Source organism: Macaca fascicularis, chromosome 9, assembly GCF_037993035.2.
Source record: "Macaca fascicularis isolate 582-1 chromosome 9, T2T-MFA8v1.1".
NCBI lineage: Eukaryota > Metazoa > Chordata > Mammalia > Primates > Cercopithecidae > Macaca > Macaca fascicularis.
Window position 1 is genome coordinate 112,408,948 of NC_088383.1, and position 24,188 is coordinate 112,433,135.

The 24,188-nt window shown below is 44.0% G+C and overlaps 2 protein-coding genes across 6 annotated transcripts in view; one reads left to right on the forward strand and one right to left on the reverse strand.

The window, feature by feature from the left end:
* Positions 1–22,829, forward strand: TAF5 (TATA-box binding protein associated factor 5). Of its 2 annotated transcripts, XM_005566343.5 has the most exons (11): positions 1–573; positions 6,178–6,415; positions 11,720–12,035; positions 13,100–13,263; positions 13,376–13,511; positions 15,512–15,632; positions 17,006–17,135; positions 19,108–19,272; positions 20,935–21,112; positions 21,285–21,462; positions 21,773–22,829. In XM_005566343.5, exons 1-11 carry the CDS (start codon positions 15–17, stop codon positions 21,988–21,990), a joined length of 2,403 nt encoding a protein of 800 aa, XP_005566400.3. In that variant the 5' UTR covers positions 1–14; the 3' UTR covers positions 21,991–22,829. The 2 variants fall into 2 exon arrangements, 1 of the variants encoding a protein (XP_005566400.3); XR_012418189.1 differs by lacking the exon at positions 11,720–12,035.
* Positions 22,814–24,188, reverse strand: part of ATP5MK (ATP synthase membrane subunit k) — a 7,797-nt gene continuing 6,422 nt past the window's right edge. For all 4 annotated transcript variants that reach the window (XM_065521377.1, XM_005566341.3, XM_065521375.1 and 1 more), the window contains exon 4: positions 22,814–22,930. The gene's annotated coding sequence lies outside the window, so the exon portion shown is untranslated. The remainder of the gene's footprint in view (positions 22,931–24,188) is intronic.

Genomic DNA, 24,188 nt, shown 5'->3' on the forward strand with positions numbered 1-24,188 from the left:
GGCTCAGCCGCAAGATGGCGGCGCTGGCGGAGGAGCAGACGGAGGTGGCGGTCAAGCTAGAGCCTGAGGGACCGCCAACGCTGCTACCTCCGCAGGCGGGGGACGGCGCAGGCGAGGGTAGCGGCGGCACTACCAACAACGGCCCTAACGGCGGCGGCGGGAACGTTGCGGCATCGTCGTCCACTGGCGGGGATGGCGGGACCCCCAAGCTCACGGTGGCTGTCTCCACCGCTGCCCCGGCGGGGGCGGCCCCGGTGCCTGCGGCTGCTCCGGAGGCCGGCGCTCCGCACGACCGACAGACTCTACTGGCCGTGCTGCAGTTCCTACGGCAGAGCAACCTCCGCGAGGCCGAAGAGGCGCTGCGCCGTGAGGCCCGGCTGCTGGAGGAGGCAGTGGCGGGCTCCGGAGCCCCGGGAGAGGTGGACAGCGTCGGCGCTGAGGTGGCCAGCGCGCTTCTCAGCCGGGTGACCGCCTCGGCCCCTGGCCCTGCGGCCCCCGACCCTCCGGGCACTGGCGCTTCGGGGGTCACGGCCGTCTCAGGTTCAGCCTCAGGTCCTGCGGCTCCGGGTAAAGGTAAGCCGTGGGGTTCCGGGGAGGCACGGCCGCCGCGAAGGGGAGCAAGCCGGTAAGGCAGGGGCTGGCAGGCCTGCACCTCTGCGGGCTTGTTTTGAATTTCCTGGGCCCGCCTCTAGGGCCACATGCCCGCCCCTTTCTCTAGTGCGCCGGCTGCGCAGTCAAACCCCCTTCCGAGCTGTCAGTTTCAGCGAGAGGCTGAGGAGAGCTGTTGAGCAGAGGGATGTATGGGAAGGTGAGCGCGGAGAGGCGGGGACCTTCACGCTTTTGGTCCCTTTCCTCTCATTTGGGCTTTTGAGCCTTGGGCAGGTCCGCCTGAGACTAACAGTGTTTGTACAGTTTCGTACTAGCGTACTTTAAGTTTTATAAGTACTTTATTTTCTCTTTATTTCTTTACTTCCTTTTAAAAGATGTGTTAATAAATACTTTATGGACTTTTTTTTTTTTTTTTTTTTTTTTTTTTTTGAGACGGAGCCTTGCTCTGTTGCCCAGGCTGGAGTGCAGTGGTGCGACCTCGGCTCACTGCAACCTCCGCCTCCTGGGTTCAGGCGATTCTCCTGCCTCAGCCTCGTAAGTAGCTGGGACTACAGGCTTCTACTACCACGGCCAGCTAATTTTTGTATTTTTAGTACAGCCAGGCTTTCACCATGTTGGTCTGGCTGGTCTCGAACTCCCGACCTCATATGATCCACCAGCCTCGGCCTCCCAAAGTGCTGGGATTACAGGCGTGAGCCACCGTGCCCAGCCACCATACAATATACCCTTGTAACAATCCTGCACGTCATGTACCCCCTGAATCTCAGCTAAAAGTTTTTTTTTTTTTTCTTTTTTTTTTTTTTTCTGTGACGGAGTCTTGCTCTGTCGCTCAGGCTGGACTACAGTGGTGTAATCTCGGCTCACTGCAACCTCTGCCTCCTGGATTTAAGCGATTCTCCTGCCTCAGCCTCGCGAGTAGCTGGGACTACTGGCGCACGACACCACGCCCCGCTTAATTTTTTAAAAAGTATTTTTTGTAGAGACGGGGTTTCTCCATATTGGTCCGACTGGTCTTGAATTTCTGATCTCATGATCCACCCGCCTCGGCCTCTCAAAGTGCTGGGATTACAGGCATGAGCCACCGCACCCGACTGAAATTTTAAAGATATATATGGGCTGAGTACCACCAGTGTTAAGTCTTTGGAGGATGCAGGTTCCTGGGCATCACTTCAGACTTAGTGAATCAGATCCTCTAGAGGTGGAATCTGGGAATCTTCACTTTTGAATAAGAGCTTCTAAGGAGTGTTGACATAGGGCAGCTTGAGAACCATGTGTTTAGGCATGGGCATTGGACAGACCTTTTCGTCTTTGCTGCATTTACATGTGTGATGCTGATTGTCATTCTTTTCTTACCTTTTAATTTTTTTTTACCTTCCTATTGGCCGGGCGTGGTGGCTCATGCCTGTAATCTCAGCACTTTGGGAGGATGAAGCGGGTGGATCACCTGAGGTCAGGAGTTTGAGACCAGCCTGGCCAACATGGTGAAACCCCCTTTCTACTAAAAATACAAAAATTAGCCAGATGTGATGGTGCATGCCTGTAATCCCAGCTACTTGGGAGGCTGAGGCAGGAGAATTGCTTGAACCCGGGAGGCCGAGGTTGCAGTGAGCCAAGATTGCGCCACTGCACTTCAGCCTGGGTGATAGAGCAAGACTCTGTCTTAAAAAAAAAAAAATTTTTTTTTTACATTAATATTGTCAAGAGACAAGTCATTCTCATGTTGAATTTTCTCCCTTTATTACATGAGTGGTTATGAGGGTTTTTTTTTTTTTTTTTTTTTTTGAGACGGAGTCTCGCTCTGTCGCCCAGGCTGGAGTGCAGTGGCCGGATCTCAGCTCACTGCAAGCTCCACCTCCCGGGTCTACGCCATTCTCCTGCCACAGCCTCCCCAGTAGCTGGGACTACAGGCGCCCGCCACCTCGCCCGGCTAGTTTTTTCTATTTTTTAGTAGAGACAGGGTTTCACCGTGTTAGCCAGGATGATCTCGATCTCCTGACCTCGTGATCCGCCCGTCTCGGCCACCCAAAGTGCTGGGATTACAGGCTTGAGCCACCGCGCCCGGCCGAGGGTTTTTTTTTTTTTAGACACAGTCTCGCTCTGTCGGCCAGGCTGGAGTGCAGTGGCACAATCTTGGCTCACTGCAACCTCTGCCTCCCAGGTTCAAGCGATTCTCCTGCCTCAGCCTCCCAAGTAGCTGGGACCACAGGCGCATGTCACCACACCTGGCTAATTTTTTTTTGTCTTTTTGGTAGAGACGGGGTTTCACTATGTTAGCCTGGATGGTCTTGATCTCCTGACCTCGTGATCCACCTGCCTTGGCCTCCCAAAGTGTTGGGATTACAGGCGTGAGCCAGCGCGCCCGGCCACGTGAGGCACTTGTAATATGTATATGTAAAATGTTTGGTATGGATAAGTTTATGCCTCTGTATGTGTTCCTGACACCTGAGCCACTGCTTTCTCACAGCAACTGTTGCCACAAATCCATGCAGTAAAACTCATATACAATATAAGGTCTCAGAGGTGATCCTGAGCTGACAATAAATGTTTATTGAATTATCCAGTGCAGAGCTTTTAGCCAAATTAATCTGTATGAGGCCTAATCTTTGCAGCATTGCCAGAAATGAAGTATGAATACATAGCATTGTATTCATATCACATTGTAATCCATAAATAGAAATGTGTGCAGATGTGGATTGAAGGCCGGGCGCGGTGGCTCACGCCTGTAGTCCCAGCACTTTGGGAGGCCAAGGCAGGTGGATCACTTGAGGTCAGGAGTTCAAGACCAGCCTGGCCAACATGGTGAAACCCCGTCTCTACTAAAAATACAAAAAAATTAGCTGGGCGTGGTGGCATGTGCTGTTGTCCCAGCTGCTCGGGAGGCTGAGGCAGGCGAACCACTTTAACCCAGGAGGCAGAAGTTGCAGTGAGCCAAGATAGCGCCATTGCGCTCCGGCCTGGGCAACAGAGCAAAATTCCGTCTTTACAAAAAAAAAAAAAAAAAAGTGTTTGAGAGGAATCTTTTTTTAATGTTGAATTTTGTGAATGAACTATAAGATGAATTATATTGTTGGTTATTTTGCTGTAATCTCCTATCTCTTCAGAAACTTGACCTAATTATAGATCATAACTGAGAAATCAGTAAGGAGGAAAAGAGGCCATCAGAGTAACCGAAGAAATTATCACATTTGTGCAGTAAAGAGCGAAGTGTACTATAATGGCAACTTACAAATATTTCCAACAACCAAATTCTGATTTGACAGATGTATTGTTAGGTGGTGCTGTGTTACAAATAAATAGTTATGTTTTCTGTTTTGAAATGCTGGTTATGGAAATTGTTTTAAGCATATAACTATCTTTTTTTTTTTTTTTTTTTTTTGAGACAGAGTCTCGCTCTGCCGCCCAGGCTGGAGTGCAGTGGCGTGATCTTGGCTCACTGCAAGCTCCGCCTCCCGGGTTCACGCCATTCTCCTGCCTCAGCCTCCCAAGTAGCTGGGACTACAGGCGCCCGCCACCTCGCCCGGCTAGTTTTTTTGTATTTTTTAGTAGAGACGGGGTTTCACTGTGTCAGCCAGGATGGTCTCGATCTCCTGACCTCGTGATCCGCCCGTCTCGGCCTCCCAAAGTGCTGGGATTACAGGCTTGAGCCACCGTGCCCGGCCGCATATAACTATCTTTTGAAGATATAAATAGGGCATGGTCCTTCCCACCCTTAAGTGGTTACATTTTATAAGGGGTAAGAGATGTATATAATGTGAAGGGAACACAGGATAGGATATGTTACAGGAATGTTACACAGTGCTTGGGTGGCTCAGAGAACTGGGAATGTTACTGCAGTGCATGGCTTGGTGGTAATGGGTGCCATTTGAACAGAGCGTTGAGAGAAAGTTAATGTAGTTGTTTGATTTGCACATACCATCTTTTATACAATTTGTCTTTAACATAAGGTAGTTCCAGGAGGAATATTGACTCTTCTTGTTATTGTTTTTTTTGTTTTTGAGACGGAGTCTTGCTCTGTCACCAGGCTGGAGTGCAGTGGCGCGATCTTGGCTCACTGCAACCTCTGCCTCCTGGGTTCAAGTGATTCTCGTGCCTTAGCCTCCCGAGTAGCTGGGATTACAGGCACGCGCCATCACACCCAGCTAATTTTTGTATTTTTAGTAGAGATAGGGTTTCACCATGTTGGCCAGGCTGGTCTTGAACTTCTGAGCTTGTGATCCGCCTGCCTCAGTCTCACAAAATGCTGGGCCACCGTGATGGCCTGTTATTGTTATCTTAAGATATGGATGTGCTGACAGGTTTCGGTTTGGGTGACTGAAACAAGTGAAAAAAATTCTATTAAAAGATTATGGCTGGGCGCGGTGGCTCATACTTGGTTTTTTTTTTTTTTTGAGATGGAGTCTCGGAGTCTCGCTCTGTTGCCCAGGCTGGCGTGCAGTGGCGTGATCTTGGCTCACTGCAACCTCCGCCTCCCGGGTTCACGCCACTCGCCTGCCTCAGCCTCCCGAGTAGCTGGGACTACAGGCACCCACTACCATGCCCGGCTAATTTTTTGTATTTTTAGTAGAGATGGGGTTTCACCGTGTTAGCCGGGATGGCCTCGATCTCCTGACCTCGTGATCTGCCTGCCTCGGCCTCCCAAAATGCTGGGATTACAGGCAGGAGCCACTGTGCCCGGCGGCTCATACTTGTAATCCCAGCACTTTGGGAGGCGAGTGGATCACCTCTGGTCAGGAGTTCAAGACCAGCCTGGCCAACATGGTGAAACCCCCCCTCTACTAAAAATACAAAAATTAGGGGGCATAGTGGTGCATGCCCGTAATCCCAGGCATGCACCACCATGCCCTGGAAATTAGTTAGGGACTGGAACAGTAGGCAGGTTCTATTGTTAAAGTGAAGGCATTGAAAAAAAAGAATAGGCTGGTTCTTGGGCCATGTTGAAGATCTTTGTTTACCCTGAGAGCAGTAGGGAGTTGTATTGGGTAGGATTACTCAGGAGGCTGAGGCAGGAGAATTGCTTGAACCCGAGATGCGGAGGTTGCAGTGAGCCAAGATCGTGCCATTGCATTACAGCCTGGACGACAAGAGTTGAAACTCCATCTCAAAAAGAAAGAAAAAAAAAAAGACTGTGTGGGCCAGGTGCGGTGCCTCATGCCTGTAATTCCAGCACTTTGGGAGGCCGAGGTGGGAGGATCACAAGGTCAAGAGATCGAGACCATCCTGGCAAACATGGTGAAACCCTGTCTCTACTAAAAATGCAAAAATTAGCTGGGCATGGCGCATGCCTGTAGTTCCAGCTACTTGGGAGGCTGAGGCAAGAGACTCACCTGCGAGGCGGAGGTTGCAGTGAGCTGAGATCTCCATACTGCACTCCATCCTGGTGACAGAGCGAGACTCCCTCTCAGAAAAAAAAAAAAAAAAAGATTATGTGATTGTGTTGAGGAAGAGACGTTGGGAAGAAAGAGACAACAATCTGAGCAACAACTCACCTCTGGGCCTTAACAAAACAGCCATAGTCACATGGTCATAATAGGTCATTTTCTTAAAAGTTGTTTTTTGTTTTTTAAACAGTTGGAAGTGTTGCTGTGGAAGACCAGCCAGATGTCAGTGCTGTGTTGTCAGCCTACAGCCAACAAGGAGATCCCACAATGTATGAAGAATACTATAGTGGACTGAAACACTTCATTGAATGTTCCCTGGACTGCCATCGGGCAGAGTTATCCCAACTCTTTTATCCTTTGTTTGTGCACATGTACTTGGAGCTAGTCTACAATCAACATGAGAATGAAGCAAAGTCATTCTTTGAGAAGTATGTACATTTTTACATATATATATACACACATAGTGTGTGTGCGCGTGCATATATGTTCACATGTGTAACCACACAAATGTAAGACTGCAACTTAAAATGTACGTTGTGAAGGAGAGGTACCTAAGGCTATGAGAACTTAAAATGTGGGGTTTAATCTAGCTGGAGAAGTCAGAGAAGGCTTCCAGAGGAGATGATACTTGAGGTGAGATCTGATATCTGAAGATTAGGTAGGAGTTAGCCAGATGAAGAAAAGAGGGAAAAGTATGTATTAAAGCTCTCTGGTGGGAAGGATTCTGGTAGGTACAGAGGCTGAAAGATGGCCAGGGTAGCTGGAGCAGAGAATGGGATGGGGGTGTGGTATACCATGAAGCTGGGAATTAGGGACTGGAACAGTAGGCAGGTTCTATTGTTAAAGTGAAGGCATTGAAAAAAAAGAATAGGCTGGTTCTTGGGCCATATTGAAGATCTTTGTTTATCCTAAGAGCAGTAGGGAGTTGTATTGGGTAGGATTAGGTTTCATTGAGAGTCACTGAAAACTCATCAGCAATGGCATAAATAAAAGTTTATTTTTGCCTTTATCTTAAGAACACTAGGAAGCAGTGTTAGGATTAGATTAGAATAAGAGTAACTGAGAACCCAAACAACAGAGGTTTAAATACAATAAAAGTTTATTTATTTTTCTCATAAAGGTGGGACATTCGGGATTGGTGTGGTGGGTTCTTCATTACCAGGGCCCCAAGCTCCCTCAGTCTTGTTGCTCTCCCATGCTTTTCATGCATGTTCCACTTTGTGGCATAAGATGGTTTTCCTGCTCTAAGCAGTCACATCAGTGTGCCAGTCAGCAGTTAGGGCACACGGAAACTGCACACACTTCTTCCTTTTATATCTTAACAGTCAGTGGCCACACCTAGCTGCAGGGGAAATAAGAAATGTAGTCTTTACCTAAGTGTCTATGTGCCCAGCTGATATTCAGGTTTTCTTTTATGGAGGAAGACAGGAAAAATGGGTATTTGGGGAGAGTGAAGCCTTTTTGCTACAGAGTCATTTCTGCTACAGAGTCATTAAAGGACCATGTCATTATTATATACTTTGAAAGGACTTCTATGCAGTGGGGAAACACATGGAGGATAGAATGACTATAGGGACAAGTTTTGGAAGTTATTGCAGTGGTTCTCAACTGGGGGTGGAATTGCTCCTTCCACTAGACCATTTGAAAATGTGTAGAGGTGGCCCGGTGCAGCGGCTCACGCCTTTAATCCCAGCACTTTGGGAGGCTGAGGCGGGCGGATCACTTTGAGCTCAGGAGTTCTAGACCAGCCTGGTGAAACCCAGTCTCTACAAAAAAATGCAAAATTTGCCAGATGTGGTAGCTCACTCCTGTAATCCCAGCTATTTGGGAGACTGAGGCTGGAGAATCGCTTGAACCTGGGAGATGGAGGTTGCAGTGAGCTGAGATTGCGCCTCTGCACTCTAGCCTAGATGACAAGAGTGAGACCCTGTCTCAAAAAAAAAAAAAAGAAAATGTGTGGAGGCATTTTTGATTGTCATAATGACTGGGCAGAGGAGCAGGAATGCTAAATGTTCTAATATGTGCACCTAGGTAGTCCCACTTTACAAAGAATTATCCTGCCCAAAATGCTAGTAGCACCCTTGTTCGGAAACACTGGACTAGGTTGTGGTAGAGGTGAAGAGAAGTAGACAGAGTCATGAATGAGACACTTGATAGATTGGCTAGGGAGGTGAGGGAGATGGAGGTATCATTGAAATCTCCAGTTTTCTGGCCCCTCCAGCTGGATAGGGGAGCCAATTCCTGATACAGAAAACCCTAGAAGAGGACTTGATTTGTCAGACCTTGGAATAATTTTGAGTTCTGATTTGAATATGCCTTTGACTCATTTAAGAAATGTCAAGTTGATAGGTAGATGATATATGAGAGCTCAGAGGAGAGGTAGGGACTATAACTGTTAATTGGAGTTGTATGCATTATTGATCAATATGGATGAGGTTGACTAGGGGAGAGTATGAAATAAGCCAGTAAGTGGGCTAGGCCCAAGGAGCTCCAAATTTAATGGCCACATAGAGGAGATATACAGGAAGAAAACCAGGGGAGAGTTGAGTTATAGAAGCCAAGGGAAAGTAGTATTTAAGAAGGAGGCAGGCCGGGCGTGGTGGCTCACACCTGTAATCCCAGCACTTTGGAAGGCTGAGGTGGGCAGATCACCTGAGGTCAGGAGTTCGAGACCAGCCTGGCCAACATAACAAAACCCCATCTCTACTAAAAAATACAAAAATGAGCCGGGTGTGGTGGCAGACATCTGTAATCCCAGCTGCTTAGGAGGCTGAGGCAGGAGAATCACTTGAACCTGGGAGGCGGAGGTTGCAATGAGCTGAGATTGCGCCACTGCACTCCAGCCTTGGCGACGAGCGAAAGTCCATCTCAAAAAAAAAAGGAGGCCTTGCTTAGCAGGGTGAATAAAATTTTTTTTTTTTTTTTTTGAGACGGAGTTTCGCTCTTGTTGCCCAGGCTGGCATGCAGTGGCACCATCTCGGCTCACTGCAACCTCCGCCTCCCAGGTTCAAGCGATTCTCCTGCCTCAGCCTCCCAAGTAGCTGGGATTATAGGAATATATCACCATGCCTAGCTAATTTTGTATTTTTAGTAGAGACGGGGTTTCTTCATGTTGGTCAGACTGGTTTTGATCTCCTGACCTCAGGTGATCTGCCCACCTTGGCCTTCCAAAGTGCTGGGATTACAGGTGTGAGTCACCGGGCCCAGCCTGAATGAGAAATGTTTAATACAAGCAATAGAGCCTGAAGTCAAGATTTATCATTTAACACAGGGTAGCAGTAATAGAGGAACAGTAGAACTTGGAACCCCTGGCTTCTATGCCATTATAGTAATTCATTATACTAGGATGCCAATAGGAAGTATATAAAGCAAAACGTTCTGTAGCCAAGTGTTTTTGGAAAAAAAAAAAAAAAAACTAAGAAAGGCTGACGACAGAACTTCTACTCTAGAAGCTAATTTCTCTTTAAAGTACTGTCATCGAAACACTCCATTCTTGGCAACATAGACACTGTCACTTAAAAAAACAAAAACAGGCCGGGTGCAGTGGCTCACACCTGTAATCCTAGCACTTTGAGAGGCTGAGGCGGGCAGATCACCTGAGGTCAGGAGTTCAAGATCAGCCTGGGCAATACGGTGAACCCTGTTTCTACTGAAAAGACAAAATTAGCCGGGTGTGGTAACACATGCCTGTAATCCCAGCTACTTGGGAGGCTGAGGCAGGAGAATCACTTGAACCCGGGAGGCGGAGGATGCAGTGAGCCAAGATTGCGCCATTGCACTCCAGCCTGGGCAACAAGAGTAAATCTCCGTCTCACCAAAAAAAAAAAAAAATTAAAAAATTAAAAAAAATATATATATAGCCTGGGCAAAAGAGCGAGATCCTGCTTCTACAAAAAGTAAACAAAAATTGAGCCGGGTACGGTGGCTGATGCCTGTAATCCCTCACTTTGGGAAGCTGAGGTGGGCAGATTGCCTGAGCTCAGGAGTTCGAGACCATCCTGGCCAACATGGTGAAACCCCATCTCTACTAAAATACAAAAAATTAGCTGGCCATAGTGGCGCGTGCCTATAGTCCCAGCTGCTCAGGAGGCTGAAGCATGAGAATTACTTGAACCCCGGAGGCGGAGGTTGCAGTGAGCCAAGATCACGTAAACAAAAATTAGCCAAGTATGGTGGCACAGCAGTCCTAGCTACTGGGGAGACGGAGGCAGGGGGAATCCCTGAGCCCAGGAGTTTGAGGCTGCATTGAACCACTGCACTCCAGGTTGGGCTTCAGAGCAAGAACCTGTCTCTAAAAAAGAAGGAAAAACCTTTTTGCTCTTCCAGTCTCATGGTGTAGCTGTCTCCCCACATAGGAAGCTGGAATATCATAGGAGATTCTCTGTCTTTCCTTTATGGACAGTCTTATCCCTTGCCAGGACCCCCATCACCACAGGAGGATAATGGGCAGTTACTGATATAAGAGGCTGAGATTTCTAATTTTATTCAAATCTTCGATCATATATTGATGAGTTGTAGTGGGGTAACATACTTAACAGTTTAGAAATCTGTTGGCTATCTGTTTTTCAGAGCTGGAGCCCTAATATGTTTAGTTATTGTTTTAAAAATGTTTTTGCATTGGTTGCTGTTTTTAGTGAATGCCAAATATATTGTCTTTAATTTTACTTTCTTAGGAAAATTAAGAGTTGTAAAAACACAAGTACATTTAAATTTACTAGTTGTTATCAAGGCTAAAGGCTTTATTTTATTGTCTTTGGTAATAGTGAGTAAGTGGAAGTACTCACTGATTGGTATCAGCAGTGAGTACTTCCACTTAGTTTGTTGTTTAGTGATCATATTAAAGTATTGATATTTTAAAAATATGTCTGGTACGTATTTCCAATGAATATAGGAAATCATTAAAAATGATGGGTTTTATGAGAATGTTATGTATTGATTATTGTTGAGAGGCTGAGTAATGTGTACACTGAGTTCATTATATTCTTTTCTATTGTATACCTTTGAAATTTTCTTTTCTTTTTTTTTTTTTTTTTGAGACGGAGTCTCGCTCTGTTGCCCAGGCTGGAGTGCAGTGGCTGAATATCAGCTCACTGCAAGCTCCACCTCCTGGGTTTACGCCATTCTCCTGCCTCAGCCTCCCGAGTAGCTGGGACTATAGGCGCCTGCCACCTCGCCCGGCTATTTTTTTGTATTTTTTAGTAGAGACGGGGTTTCATCGTGTTAGCCAGGATGGTCTCGATCTCCTGACCTCGTGATCCTCCCGTCTTGGCCTCCCAAAGTGCTGGGATTACAGGCTTGAGCCACCGCGCCCGGCCGCTTTGAAATTTTCATAATAAAACTTTTAAAAGTGGGTTTTGAGAAACCATAACATTTAGTAAAGCAAGGGTTCTTATATTTTCAAATGTCTACCAGTTTATTTTAAATGTCTCCATTCTAAAGAAACTGTCTACCAATGGTGGGTATATTTTTTTTCACTTAGGATATTTAAATTCTTTTCTTAAAATGTTTGTGATACATTTCATTAGAGATTTATATTTGTTCATTTTTAGAATAAATTCAGAAACTGAATTATAATCATTTTGAAATGAGTTACTTCTTATCCTACAGTTTAGTTCAGGATTTTTTAGACTACTACACTGAAAATATTCTGGGATGGTTTATAAGTATATGGGGGAGAGGCAGATCCCTTAATGATTACATTGAAAAATGACTTTTTAAAATCACTGAAACAGGTTCCATGGAGATCAGGAATGTTATTACCAGGATGACCTACGTGTATTATCTAGTCTTACCAAAAAGGAACACATGAAAGGGAATGAGACCATGTTGGATTTTCGAACAAGTAAATTTGTTCTGCGTATTTCCCGTGACTCGTACCAACTCTTGAAGAGGCATCTTCAGGAGAAACAGAACAATCAGATATGGAACATAGTTCAGGAGCACCTCTACATTGACATCTTTGATGGGATGCCGCGTAGTAAGCAACAGATAGATGCGATGGTGGGAAGTTTGGCAGGAGAGGCTAAACGAGAGGCAAACAAATCAAAGGTATGGGAATGAACCTAAGAACTCTATAATGCAGATTATGAAAAATTGTAGCATTTCCATCTACATAAGTTACACATTTTTCTTATAGCTAGCTTGGGAACGATGTTTTTGTTTGTTTGTTTTTGTTTTTGTTTTGAGACAGTTTTGCTCTTGTCACCCAGGCTGGAGTGCAATGGCGTGATCTCAGCTCACTGCAACCTCCACCTCCCAGGTTCAAGTGATTCTCCTGCCTCAGCTTCCTGAGTAGCTGGGATTAGAGGCACACGCCACCACACCTGGCTAATTTTTGTATTTACTTTAGTAGAGAGGGTTTCACCATGTTGGCCAGGCTGGTCTCGAACTCCTGACCTCAGATGATCCACCCGCCTCCGCCTCCCAAAGTGCTGGGATAACAGGCGTGAGCTACTGTGCCTGGCCGCTTGGCAACAATTTTATACTGTATATAAAATTTTGTGTTCTAAGGGTGATGTTTATATGTGACAATTTGGGTATGGTTGCATTTTATAGAACCCTGAATGCAGTGGCTGAAACAAATAATTTTTCTCCCATAAAATGAATTTCAGAGGAAGGCCTTCCAGGGCTGGCATGAAGGCTCCACAGTGCCATAAAGGTCCCTGGCTCCTTCTAGTTTCTGGTCCACCATCTTTAGAATGTGGCTTTCTTCTTTGTGCTCACAAATGGTTATTGCAGTTTCAGCATTGCAGCTCCATTTCAAGAAGGAAGAAGGGGGAGGACAAAAGGCATATCTGTGCTGAAGCTTTCCCTTTTTAATCAGGAAAACAATTTTTTTTTATACAACCGTACCCAATATACTTATATGGACATTCCTAGCTGCTAGGGAGCCTGGAAACAGAAATGATTTAACTGAGCACATTGCTACTCCAATAAAATCAGGGTTCTGTTAGTAAGGAAAAAGGGGAGAATGGCTATTGGGTAGACAAGTACAGAACCCTGCTTCAGAGTGTAAATTACTATTTTGTAATTGTAATTTATCCTATCAAGATGTAAAATGGGTATATTAATGAACAAATAATTTAAAAAATGTTGACTCTTTTGACTTGTAGGTATTTTTTGGTTTATTAAAAGAACCAGAAATTGAGGTACCTTTGGATGATGAGGATGAAGAGGGAGAAAATGAAGAAGGAAAACCTAAAAAGAAGAAGCCTAAAAAAGATAGTATTGGATCCAAAAGCAAAAAACAAGATCCCAATGCTCCACCTCAGAACAGGTGAGGAAAAAGCTTCAGGAACTTGTGTGTGGAGGTATGAGACAATATGTTATAGAGAGTTCAAGTTTGTTAATAGTCAAAAGGTAATTTTGACTCTCTTTTTCTTTCACAGAATCCCTCTTCCTGAGTTGAAAGATTCAGATAAGTTGGATAAGATAATGAATATGAAAGAAACCACCAAGCGAGTGCGCCTTGGGCCAGACTGCTTACCCTCCATTTGTTTCTATACATTTCTCAACGCTTACCAGGTTGGTAAACTAATTGGGTGGTTTCTGCCTGGAGTCATGTAGAATGATGATTTACCATTAAGAGAGAAACAAATGTGTTAGCTAAAATGGAGTTTTGTTATTTAAACTCTGTTTGTTTTTTTTTTTTTTTTGAGATGGAGTCTCGCTCTGTCGCCCAGGCTGGAGTGCAGTGGCGCAATCTTGGCTCACTGCAAGTTCCGCCTCCTGGGTTCATGCTATTCTTCCGCCTCAACCTCCCCAGCAGCTGGGACTACAGGCACACGCCACTACACCCGGCTAATTTTTTGTATTTTTAGTAGAGACGGGGTTTCACTGTGTTAGCCAGGATGGTCTCGATCTCCTGACCTTGTGATCTGCCCTCCTCGGCCTCCCAAAGTGCTGGGATTACAGGCGTGAGCCACCATGCCCGGCCTTTAAACTCTTAATATAATTTAAAGACAGCAGTCAGGAAAAGAGAATTGGATACTGCACAGAATAGAAGGCAATGTTTAATGGCATTTGTTTCACTGATCAGAATTCTGCTAGCCTTTGAGGAGTAGCAAATTGTGGTTCATCTCTGTTGAACCTGGTTTAAGTACTTATGTAAACTTATTTATCAATTTTTTTTTTTTTTTTTTTTTTTTGAGACGGAGTCTCACTCTCTCCCCCTTGCTGGAGTGCAGTGGCCGGATCTCAGCTCACTGCAAGCTCCGCCTCCCGGGTTCAGGCCATTCTCCTGCCTCAGCCTCCCGAGTAGCTGGGACTACAGGCGCCCGCCACCTCGCCCGGCTAGTTTTTTTGTATTTTTTAGTAGAGACGGGGTTTCACTGTGTTAGCCAGGATGGTCTCGATCTCCTGACCTCGTGATCCACCCGCCTCGGCCTCCCAAAGTGCTGGGATTACAGGCTTGAGCCACCGCGCCCGGCCCAATTTTTTTTTTTTTTTTAAAGACAAGAGTCTTGTGCTGTCGCCCGGGTGGAGTGCAGAGGTGAGATCTCAGCTCACTGCATCCTCTGCCTCCCAGGTTCAAACAATTCTTGTGCCTTAGCTGCAGCCTCCTGAATAGCTGAGATTACAGGCACCTGCCACCATGCCCGGCTAATTTTTGTATTTTTAGTAGAGACAGGGTTTTGCCATGTTGCCCAGGCTGGTTTTGAACTCCTGACTTCAAGTGATCTGGCCGCGTCGGCCTCCCAAAGTGCTAGGATTACAGGTGTGAGCCACCGTGCCCAGTCATATAAACTTTATTTTATTATTTTAATTTAATTTTATCTTTTTGAAATAGAGTCTCGCTCTGACACCCAGGCTGGAGTGTGGTGGTGCGATCTCGGCTCACTGCAACCTCCGCCTCCCAGTTCAAGTGATTCTGCTGCCTCAGCCTTCCAAGTAGCTGGGATTATAGGCATGAGCCACCATGCCTGGCTAATTTTTGTATTTTCAGTAGAGACGGGGTTTCACCAGGTTGGCCAGGCTGGCCTCAAATTCCTGAGCTCAGGCGATCCACTCACCTCAGCCTCTCAAAGTGCTGTGATTACAGGCATGAGCCACCATGCCTGGCCAAACTTAATATTTTATTTTATTTATTTATTTATTTTTTGAGACAGAAGCTGGAGTGCAATGGCACGATCTCGGCTCACTGCAACCTCTGCCTCCTGGGTTCAAGTGATTTTCTTGCATCAGCCTCATAAGTAGATGGAATTACAGGCGCCCACCATCCTGCCCAGCTAATTTTGGTATTTTTAGTAGAGATAGGGTTTCACCATGTTGGCCAGGCTGGTCTCGAACTCCCAATCTCAGCTGATCCACCTGCCTCGGCCTCCCAAATTGTTGGGATTACAGGTGTGAGTCACTGTGCTTGGCCAATATTTTAAATCAAGGATTTAAAAAGTCTTTATATATTCCTTAAAATAGGGTGTTGAGGATATATTTAGTATAGTGTGAAAATGATTAACATTTGCTTCCTGTTCTGTACTCTGAATACCCTAAAATAGTATTGTTTAGTCTAAACCTTTTATTGGCAGGGTCTCACTGCAGTGGATGTCACTGATGATTCTAGTCTGATTGCTGGAGGTTTTGCAGATTCAACTGTCAGAGTGTGGTCTGTAACACCCAAAAAGCTTCGTAGTGTCAAACAAGCATCAGGTAACCGAGATGACCTTTTGGAATGTGAACTTGCCATTAGTCTACACCAATCTTGATTCCATGAAAAACACACAGAAGATTGTGTTCTTTACAGAAATTCACTTGATTTTACTTTAACTCAAGATTCTAACATTCCCAACAGTGAAAAAAGCTTTGGAGTGACTGGGATGCTAGACTGGTTTAATTTCTTTAGGCCTCAGTTTTCTCATCTGTAGAATGAGTATTAGGCTAAAAAACTTAAAAATCTAACATTTTATGATTGCTTGTAAATCTTGAAAAATCTTTAAGGGATGGTACTTCCTGTTTTAGTCATAAAAATGGCTAATAAAGAACAAATAAGGTCAGGATTTTATTTGAAAGTTTTTTTGTTTTTGTTTTTTTGAGACAGAGTCTCGCCCTGTCACCCAGGCTAGAGTGCAGTGGTGCAGTCTCGGCTCACTACAGCCTCCACCTCCCAGTTTCAAGAGATTTTCCTGCCTTAGCCTCCCCAGCTCCCCACTAATTGGGATTACAGGTGCCCACCACCATGCCCAGGTAATTTTTGTATTTTTAGTAGAGATGGGGTTTCACCATGTTGGCCAGGCTGGTCTTGAACTCCTGACCTCAAGTGATCCGCCTGTGTGGCCTCCCAAAGTGCCAGAATTATACGTGGCTCACTGCAACCTCTGCCTCCGGGGTTCAAGCGATTTTCCTGCCTCCACACCTGGCCTGAGATAAAGTTTATTATTTAAATAAAACAATGTATTTTAAATTATTTTAATATGTCTATAGGTTATTTTTATTTTTATTTTTATTTTTTTTTTAGATGGGGTCTCACTCTGTTGCCCAGGCTAGAATGCAGTGGTGTGATCACGGCTCACTGCAGCCTCCAATCCCTGGGCTGAAGTGATCCTCCCACTTGAGCCTCCTGAGTAGCTGGGACTACAGGTGTGTGCAACCACACTGGCTAATTTTTTATTTTTTATAGAGACAGGGTTTCTCCATGTTGTCCAGGCTGGTCTTGAACTCCTGAGCTCAAGCAATCTGCCTACCTTAGCCTCCCAGAGTTCTGAGATTACGGGTGTGAGCCACCATGCCTGGCTCATAGTTTTCATTTTTGTGAAACACTGTGGCATAGTGAGCGAAACCGAGTTTCAGTCCTGGTTCCCACACTGAGTAGCTGTGTGCACTCTAGCAAATTATCTATTCTGAATGTCAATTTCTTCTTTTACACGCTGAGATGATACCACCTAATTTAGAGGGATTAGCACAGTGTGGTTGGTATATAGGAGGAAATTTTCAAATGTTAATTCCTCTCCTGAACTGTGGTATGATTACTTTAAAAGTTTTGATGAATGTACTTTTAAAACATCAATATTTCTGGACCATTTTAGATCTTAGTCTTATAGACAAAGAATCAGATGATGTCTTAGAAAGAATCATGGATGAGAAAACAGCAAGTGAGTTGAAGATTTTGTATGGTCACAGTGGGCCTGTCTATGGAGCCAGCTTCAGTCCGGATAGGTAAAATACAAACAATAAAAATTAAATACTGCTATGTTATATTGAAATTATATAAAAGTCAACTACTGGAAACATTATGCAAATACTGGGAAAATTCTGATAAAAATCTCATGGTTGTCGTTCATTATCTTTTAGAATCTTGCCGTTTGCTAATTCATCTTTGAATCCTGATGTTTGTACACGGTAGCAATTTAATGTATACTCTTTTTTTTTTTTTTTTTAAGACGGAGTTTCACTCTTGTTGCCCAGGTTGGAGTGCAATGGAGTGATCTCGGCTCACCGCAACCTCTGCCTCCTGGGTTCAAGTGGTTCTCCTGGCTCAGCCTCCCAAGTAGCTGGGATTACAGACCTGCGCCACCACACCTGGCTAATTTTGTATTTTTAGTAGAGACGGGTTTTCTCCATGTTGGTCAGGCTGGTCTTGAACTCTCAACCTCAGGTGATCTGCCCACCTCGGTCTCCCAAAAGTGCTGGGACTACAGGCGTGAGCCACTGCGCCCGGCCTGTATACTCAAATTTATAGAATCAAAATGCACAGTTTCAGAGCTTACTGGTTTTAAAAATTAGCTTTAGTATTTTCTTCTTTTCTTTTTTTTTTTTAATTATTTTTATTTGTTACCCAATGGTAAATAACCAACCAAAGCTTTAGTTTTATAGAACTCCATTAGGGGTTGAAATGCTTCATTGGGTCCCTGCATTGTGTCTTCTGGCTGCTTCATCAAATTTAAGACAAATTCCTGACATTAATGGCATATTAGCTAGTAATTGAGGATTTATCTTTCTATAATCAAAAGTACTAAGAGTAAATGAAAAAGGAAATTCGAAATTAGTTTTGTTTCCCTTTAGGTGTATGATTACAATGTCATCCTATGTGTATAGGTATTTGCCTATTTTTCATGATCTCTAACACTGTAAAAATGGGGGGAGGGTGTTTTGTATTCATAATACCCTTAGTATATTACTTGGATAGATAAAAGCTTTCAGGCCAGGGACAGTGGCTCATGCCTGTAATCCCAGTACTTTGGGAGGCCAAGACTGGCGCATCACCTGAGATCAGGAGTTCGAGACCAGCCTGGCCAACGTGGGAAATCCCGTCTCCACTAAAAGTACAAAAATTAGCAGGGCATGATGGTGCCCGCCTGTAATCCTGGCTACTTGGGAGGCTGAGGCAGGAAAATCATTTGAACCTGGGAGGCGGAGGTTGCAACGAGCCGAAATCGCACCACTGCACTCCAGCCTGGGCAAGAAGAGCTAAACTCCATCTCAAAGAAAGAAGAAAAAAAGATAATAGCCTTCCATTCATCAAGATTTCATCATTATGAAACTTTGAGAATTAGGTTTTTTGTTGTTTGATAAGGTTTTGCCAGATGATACATTTTTACTTGAGGAAACGTCTGATTTCAGTGAAAACTGTAATACCTTCTGACTACCAATCCGTTGTGTTTATCCTTGAAAAAGGTAGAGAATTATTAGCATGTCTATAGTGTTTTTTTTTTTTTCTTCAAAAGACATTTCCTTTTTAATTCTTAAATAGCATACACAGCATAGGAAAATAGCATCTTTATTTTAGGGTCAAAAATTGTTGAGTTTTAAGTGACATATCACATTTCCTAAACTTTCTCAATTGACCTTACTTGACTATACTTTGTTAATTACCCCGGTACTTTTTTCTTGTAAAGAACTGATTTTCCGTAAGTTTCTGTATCATCTTACCTCATTCAGTAGGTGCTCGGTATATGTAGAGTGTCAGAGCTAACATTAGTTTGGTTAGTTCTTTCAGTTGATACCTACTGTGAATTGCATGAATGAATTAAAAGTGAGATGTAGCATGTTAGCTATATTTAATATATTCAAATGTATGTAAAATATTCAAGTGTATATAAAATATTTAATGTATTCAAATGTATATAAAACTGGACAGGTGACCAAAGGTTACTCTGGGAGTCAGATATATTACCTTCTCTTCTCTCAGGAACTATCTGCTTTCCTCTTCAGAGGATGGAACTGTTAGATTGTGGAGCCTTCAAACATTTACTTGTTTGGTGGGATATAAAGGACACAACTATCCAGTATGGGACACACAATTTTCTCCATATGGATATTATTTCGTGTCAGGGGGCCATGACAGAGTAGCTCGGTAAGAACACTGTGATCTTATGACTGGGTGTATTCAATGAATAGAATGGTTTCTTGTTGGGAATTACAGCAGCCAGCCAAATTCATTTACACTTCCATTGTTGAGGATCAACTTTCTGAGAAGCTTTTGCATTTATAACTTATTTGAAATTGGGGCCGGGCGCAATGGCTCACGCCTGTAATCCCAGCACTTTGGGAGGCCGAGGTGGGCGGATCACCTGAGGTCAAGAGTTCGAGACCAGCCTGGTCAACGTGGTGAAACCGCTTCTCTACTAAAAATACAAAAATTAGCTGGGCGTGGTGGTAGTCACCTGTAATCCCAGATATTCAGGAGGCTGAGACAGGAGAATTGTTTGAACCCAAGAGGCGGAGGTTGCAGTGAGCTGAGGTCGCACCATTACACTCTGGCCTGGGGGCAAGAGCGAGACTTCGTCTCAAAAAAAAAAAAAAAAAAGAAATTGGGGCAGGAGTATTATTATATCTGCAATTACATCTATATGAATCCTGGTTTTAAAAAAATAGTTAATTAACAGTCCTCCCTTCCACCCCCATCAGATGCTTAACCTTGTCTTCCATACCACTGTGAGCACCTTTATGTTTCTCTGTCATCTTCTTAGAAGTTGAGGATAAGGTAGTTCAGGTTAGAAACTATTTGGCCAGGTGCAATGGCTCACGCCTGTAATCCCAGCACTTTGGGAGGCCAGGAGTTCCAGACCAGCCTGGCCAACATGACGAAACCCCGTCTCTACTGAAAAAAAAAGAAAAAATACAAAAATTAGCCGGGTGTGGTGGCACATGTCTGTAGTCTCAGCTACTCAGGAGGCTGAGGCAGAATTGCTTGAACCCAGGAGGTGAAGGTTGCAGTGAGCCAAGATTGCACCACTGCATTCCAGCCTGGGTGACAGAGTGAGACCGTCTCAAAACAAAACAAAACAACTATTTGGTGGCCAGAACGAGGGGAAAATACTTTTCTGTGGTTTAGACTAGGAATAGGGGAGGAAGAATATACAGAGAATTGGAGTTCTAGAACTTAAGTTTTGGCTGGCTACAGTGGTACACGCCTGTAGTCCCAGCTACTGGGGAGGCTGAGGTGGGAGGATTGCTGGAACTCGGAGTTTGAATCCAGCTTGGGCAACAGAGCAAGACCTCAGAATTTTTTTTTTTGAGACGGAGTCTCGCTCTGTTGCCCAGGCTGGAGTGCAGTGTCGCCATCTCAGCTCATTGCAACCTCTACCTTCTGGGTTCAAGCATTTCTCCTGCCTCAGCCTCCTGAGTAGCTGGGATTATAGGCGTGTGCCACCATTCCCAGCTAATTGTTTGTATTTTTAGTAAAGATGGGGTTTCACCATGTTGGTCAGGCTGGTCTCGAACTTCTGACCTCATGATCCACCTACCTCAGCCTCCCAAAGTGCTAGGATTACAAGCGTGAGCCACCGTGCCCGGACAAGACTTCAGCTTAAAAAAAAAAAAAAAAAAAATTGTACCAGATGAACTCTCAGGACTGAGAGTCTCATTCTTCTTCCCCTCAGTTAACTAGTAAGTGGGGGGCCCACTCAGAACTAACTTTTCATATGGATGTTTCTGTATTTATTTTATATGGATTTTTGGCATTTCACAGCTATGTACTAATTGTCGTCTTTTGCTTTCAATAACTTTATAAAAGGCTCTGGGCTACAGACCACTATCAGCCTTTAAGAATATTTGCTGGCCATCTTGCTGATGTGAATTGTACCAGATTCCATCCAAATTCTAATTATGTTGCTACGGGCTCTGCAGACAGAACTGTGCGACTCTGGGACGTCCTAAATGGTAACTGTGTAAGGATCTTCACTGGACACAAGGTATTTTGCACTTATTATTCCAGCATCCAAGGTTGATTTCAAGATAAAAATATTTTTTAAACAAGTGACACATAAATTTTGCAGACACCATTCTTACTACAAAACTTTAAAATTTTGTCTTATTTTCCTAGACATACTTTACTCTGATCCTTTCTATGAACTTCTTTTGTAGGGACCAATTCATTCCTTGACATTTTCTCCCAATGGGAGATTCCTGGCTACAGGAGCAACAGATGGCAGAGTACTTCTTTGGGATATTGGACATGGTTTGATGGTTGGAGAATTAAAAGGCCACACTGATACAGTCTGTTCACTTAGGTTTAGTAGAGATGGTGAAATTTTGGCATCAGGTAAATGACTATTAATGGCTTTATGGTAAATGCTATGTTAAGAGGAAACAGTGTTGACGATTGCAAAACTAAGTCCTTGTGTTTTAGGTTTTGCTTCCCTTTAGCTATGATTCCAGAGTGTCACCCTATACATGAATTACTTCTCAGGTTAAAGTACCGCTTGAAATGCTCCTTAGGAAGGAATAGAGTTGTTGGTCAAGTTTAGATTTTTCACCCAAAATGTACAGTAGATACATAAAGTGTACTGGACAAAATGTCCAAATGTAAATATGATGGATGCAACTAATGGTTTCCTTTGACTTCCCCTTAGGTTCAATGGATAATACAGTTCGATTATGGGATGCTATCAAAGCCTTTGAGGATTTAGAGACCGATGACTTTACTACAGCCACTGGGCATATAAATTTACCTGAGAATTCACAGGAGTTGTTGTTGGGAACATATATGACCAAATCAACACCAGTTGTACACCTTCATTTTACTCGAAGAAACCTGGTTCTAGCTGCAGGAGCTTATAGTCCACAATAAACCGTCGGTATTAAAGACCTTTTGGAAGCTACTGTTTTTGAAAAGGGAGACTAAAAGCAAATACCTCAGTGATTAATATTTAAGCTACAAAGAATGTTTTTGTCTATATGGATCTGGAAGTATGCTGCTTGGAAAATCTGAACGGGACAGTTCCACGTTTCTATAGCAACCACATTTGACTAATTTCCGTTAGTTGAATAAGAGGTATTATGATCACGGAGGGGACATTTATGGTGCTTTGGATTGTGTGGAAACTATGCATTTTCTGTTCAAATGCTATTTTAATTTATTACGTTTAGAAAAAAAGTTGATTTCAATAATTCATCCTGCTTCAAGATTCAAATTCAGAAATATACTATCATCTTGAATTTTAGCTGAAGAATCCTATGAGCATGTATGTTTCTGCTGTAAAAACGTAGTTACTGTATGGCACTCAAAAACTGTTAAATGATCCACTAACTTTTTTTTTCTCGGCCCATGATTAGTGGAATGTATGTAACTAGGTGGGGTTCCTTTGTTAGATCTAGATGAATTACAACCATCCACTGACATCTGAATTTATATACCTGTTGAGTTTTGAGTGCACCCAAACACTCGATAAACCAGGTGAAGAAATTTAGCTTCCATGTTCTACTTCAGCTAAAACAGCTACATACAACCTAGTACACTTGAAGTCAGACAGACATTTCAGTTGCTTACCTCCAGTACTGAGCCTTGCTTTGGGAAACTAAAAGATTTAGACCAAGTCACTGCCAGTTTTTGCCTTTGTTGCATTTTGTACAGTTTTTATATTTTTGATATCTTGTAAATAAAGACAACCAGCTTTTCCAGGTTCATAATTTATTGTACAAATTGAATTATCACATGATGAGTTGGGATTAGCTTCTCCAGGCATGGGAACTTAACAGATGAGGTTAAGAACTGTAGACAGTTTAAAATCCTATAAACAAAGCAAACAGTTTAGATACAAATGTGGTCAGCTTTACTTTGAAGACATTCAAGAATTACTAAGATAACATGAACCCATTGAAACTGAATGCAAATTTATTAGATTGTCAAAGATGTGACACCAAAAAAATTAAAGTCTATCTCAGATTAATACTTTTTTTTTTTTTTTTTTGAGACAGAGTTCGCTCTTGTTGCCCAGGCTGGAGTACAATGGCACGATCTTGGCTCACTGCAACCTCCGCCTCCTGGGTTCAAGTGATTCTCCTGCCTCAGCCTCCTAAGTAGCTGGGATTACAGGCATATGCCACCATACCCGGCTAATTTTTTTTTTTTTTTTTTTTTTTTTGTTGAGACGGAGTCTCACTTTGTCGCCCAGGCTGGGGTGCAGTGGCCGGATCTCAGCTCACTGCAAGCTCCGCCTCCCGGGTTTACGCCATTCTCCTGCCTCAGCCTCCCGAGTAGCTGGGACTACAGGCGTCCGCCACCTCGCCAGGCTAGTTTTTTGTATTTTTTAGTAGAGACGGGGTTTCACCGTGTTAGCCAGGATGGTCTCGATCTCCTGACCTCGTGATCCGCCCGTCTCGGCCTCCCAAAGTGCTGGGATTACAGGCTTGAGCCACCGCGCCCGGCCTAATTTTTTTTTTTTTTTTTTGAGACAGAGTCTCGCTCTGTTGCCCAGGCTGGAGTGCAGTGGTACAGTCTCGGCTCACTACAAGCTCTGCCTCCTGGGTTCATGCCATTCTCCTGCCTCAGCCTCCCATGTAGCTGGGACTATAGGCGCCCGCCACCGCACCCGGCTAATTTTTTGTATTTTTTTAGTAGAGACGGGGTTTCACCGTGTTAGCCAGGATGGTCTAGATCTCCTGACCTCGTGATCCGCCCGTCTCGGCCTCCCAAAGTGCTAGGATTACAGGCGTGAGCCACTGCGCCCGGCTTAATTTTGTATTTTTTAGTAGAGACAGGGTTTCACCATGTTAGTCAGGCTGGTCTCAAACTCCTGACCTCAAGTGATCCACCCGCCTCAGCCTCCCAAAGTGAGGGATTACAGGCGTGAGCCACTGTGCCCAGCCTCAGATTAATACATTTTAACCTAACATTCCACCTTTAACAAATAAGCTACCAACAATTTAGTATGATCCTAAAGGCATACTATTAGAAAAGTCTAGCATATAAAGTAACATCTTTTTTTTTTGTTTGGAGACAGAGTCTCACTCTATCCCCCAGGATGGAGGGTAGCGGTGTAATCTCGG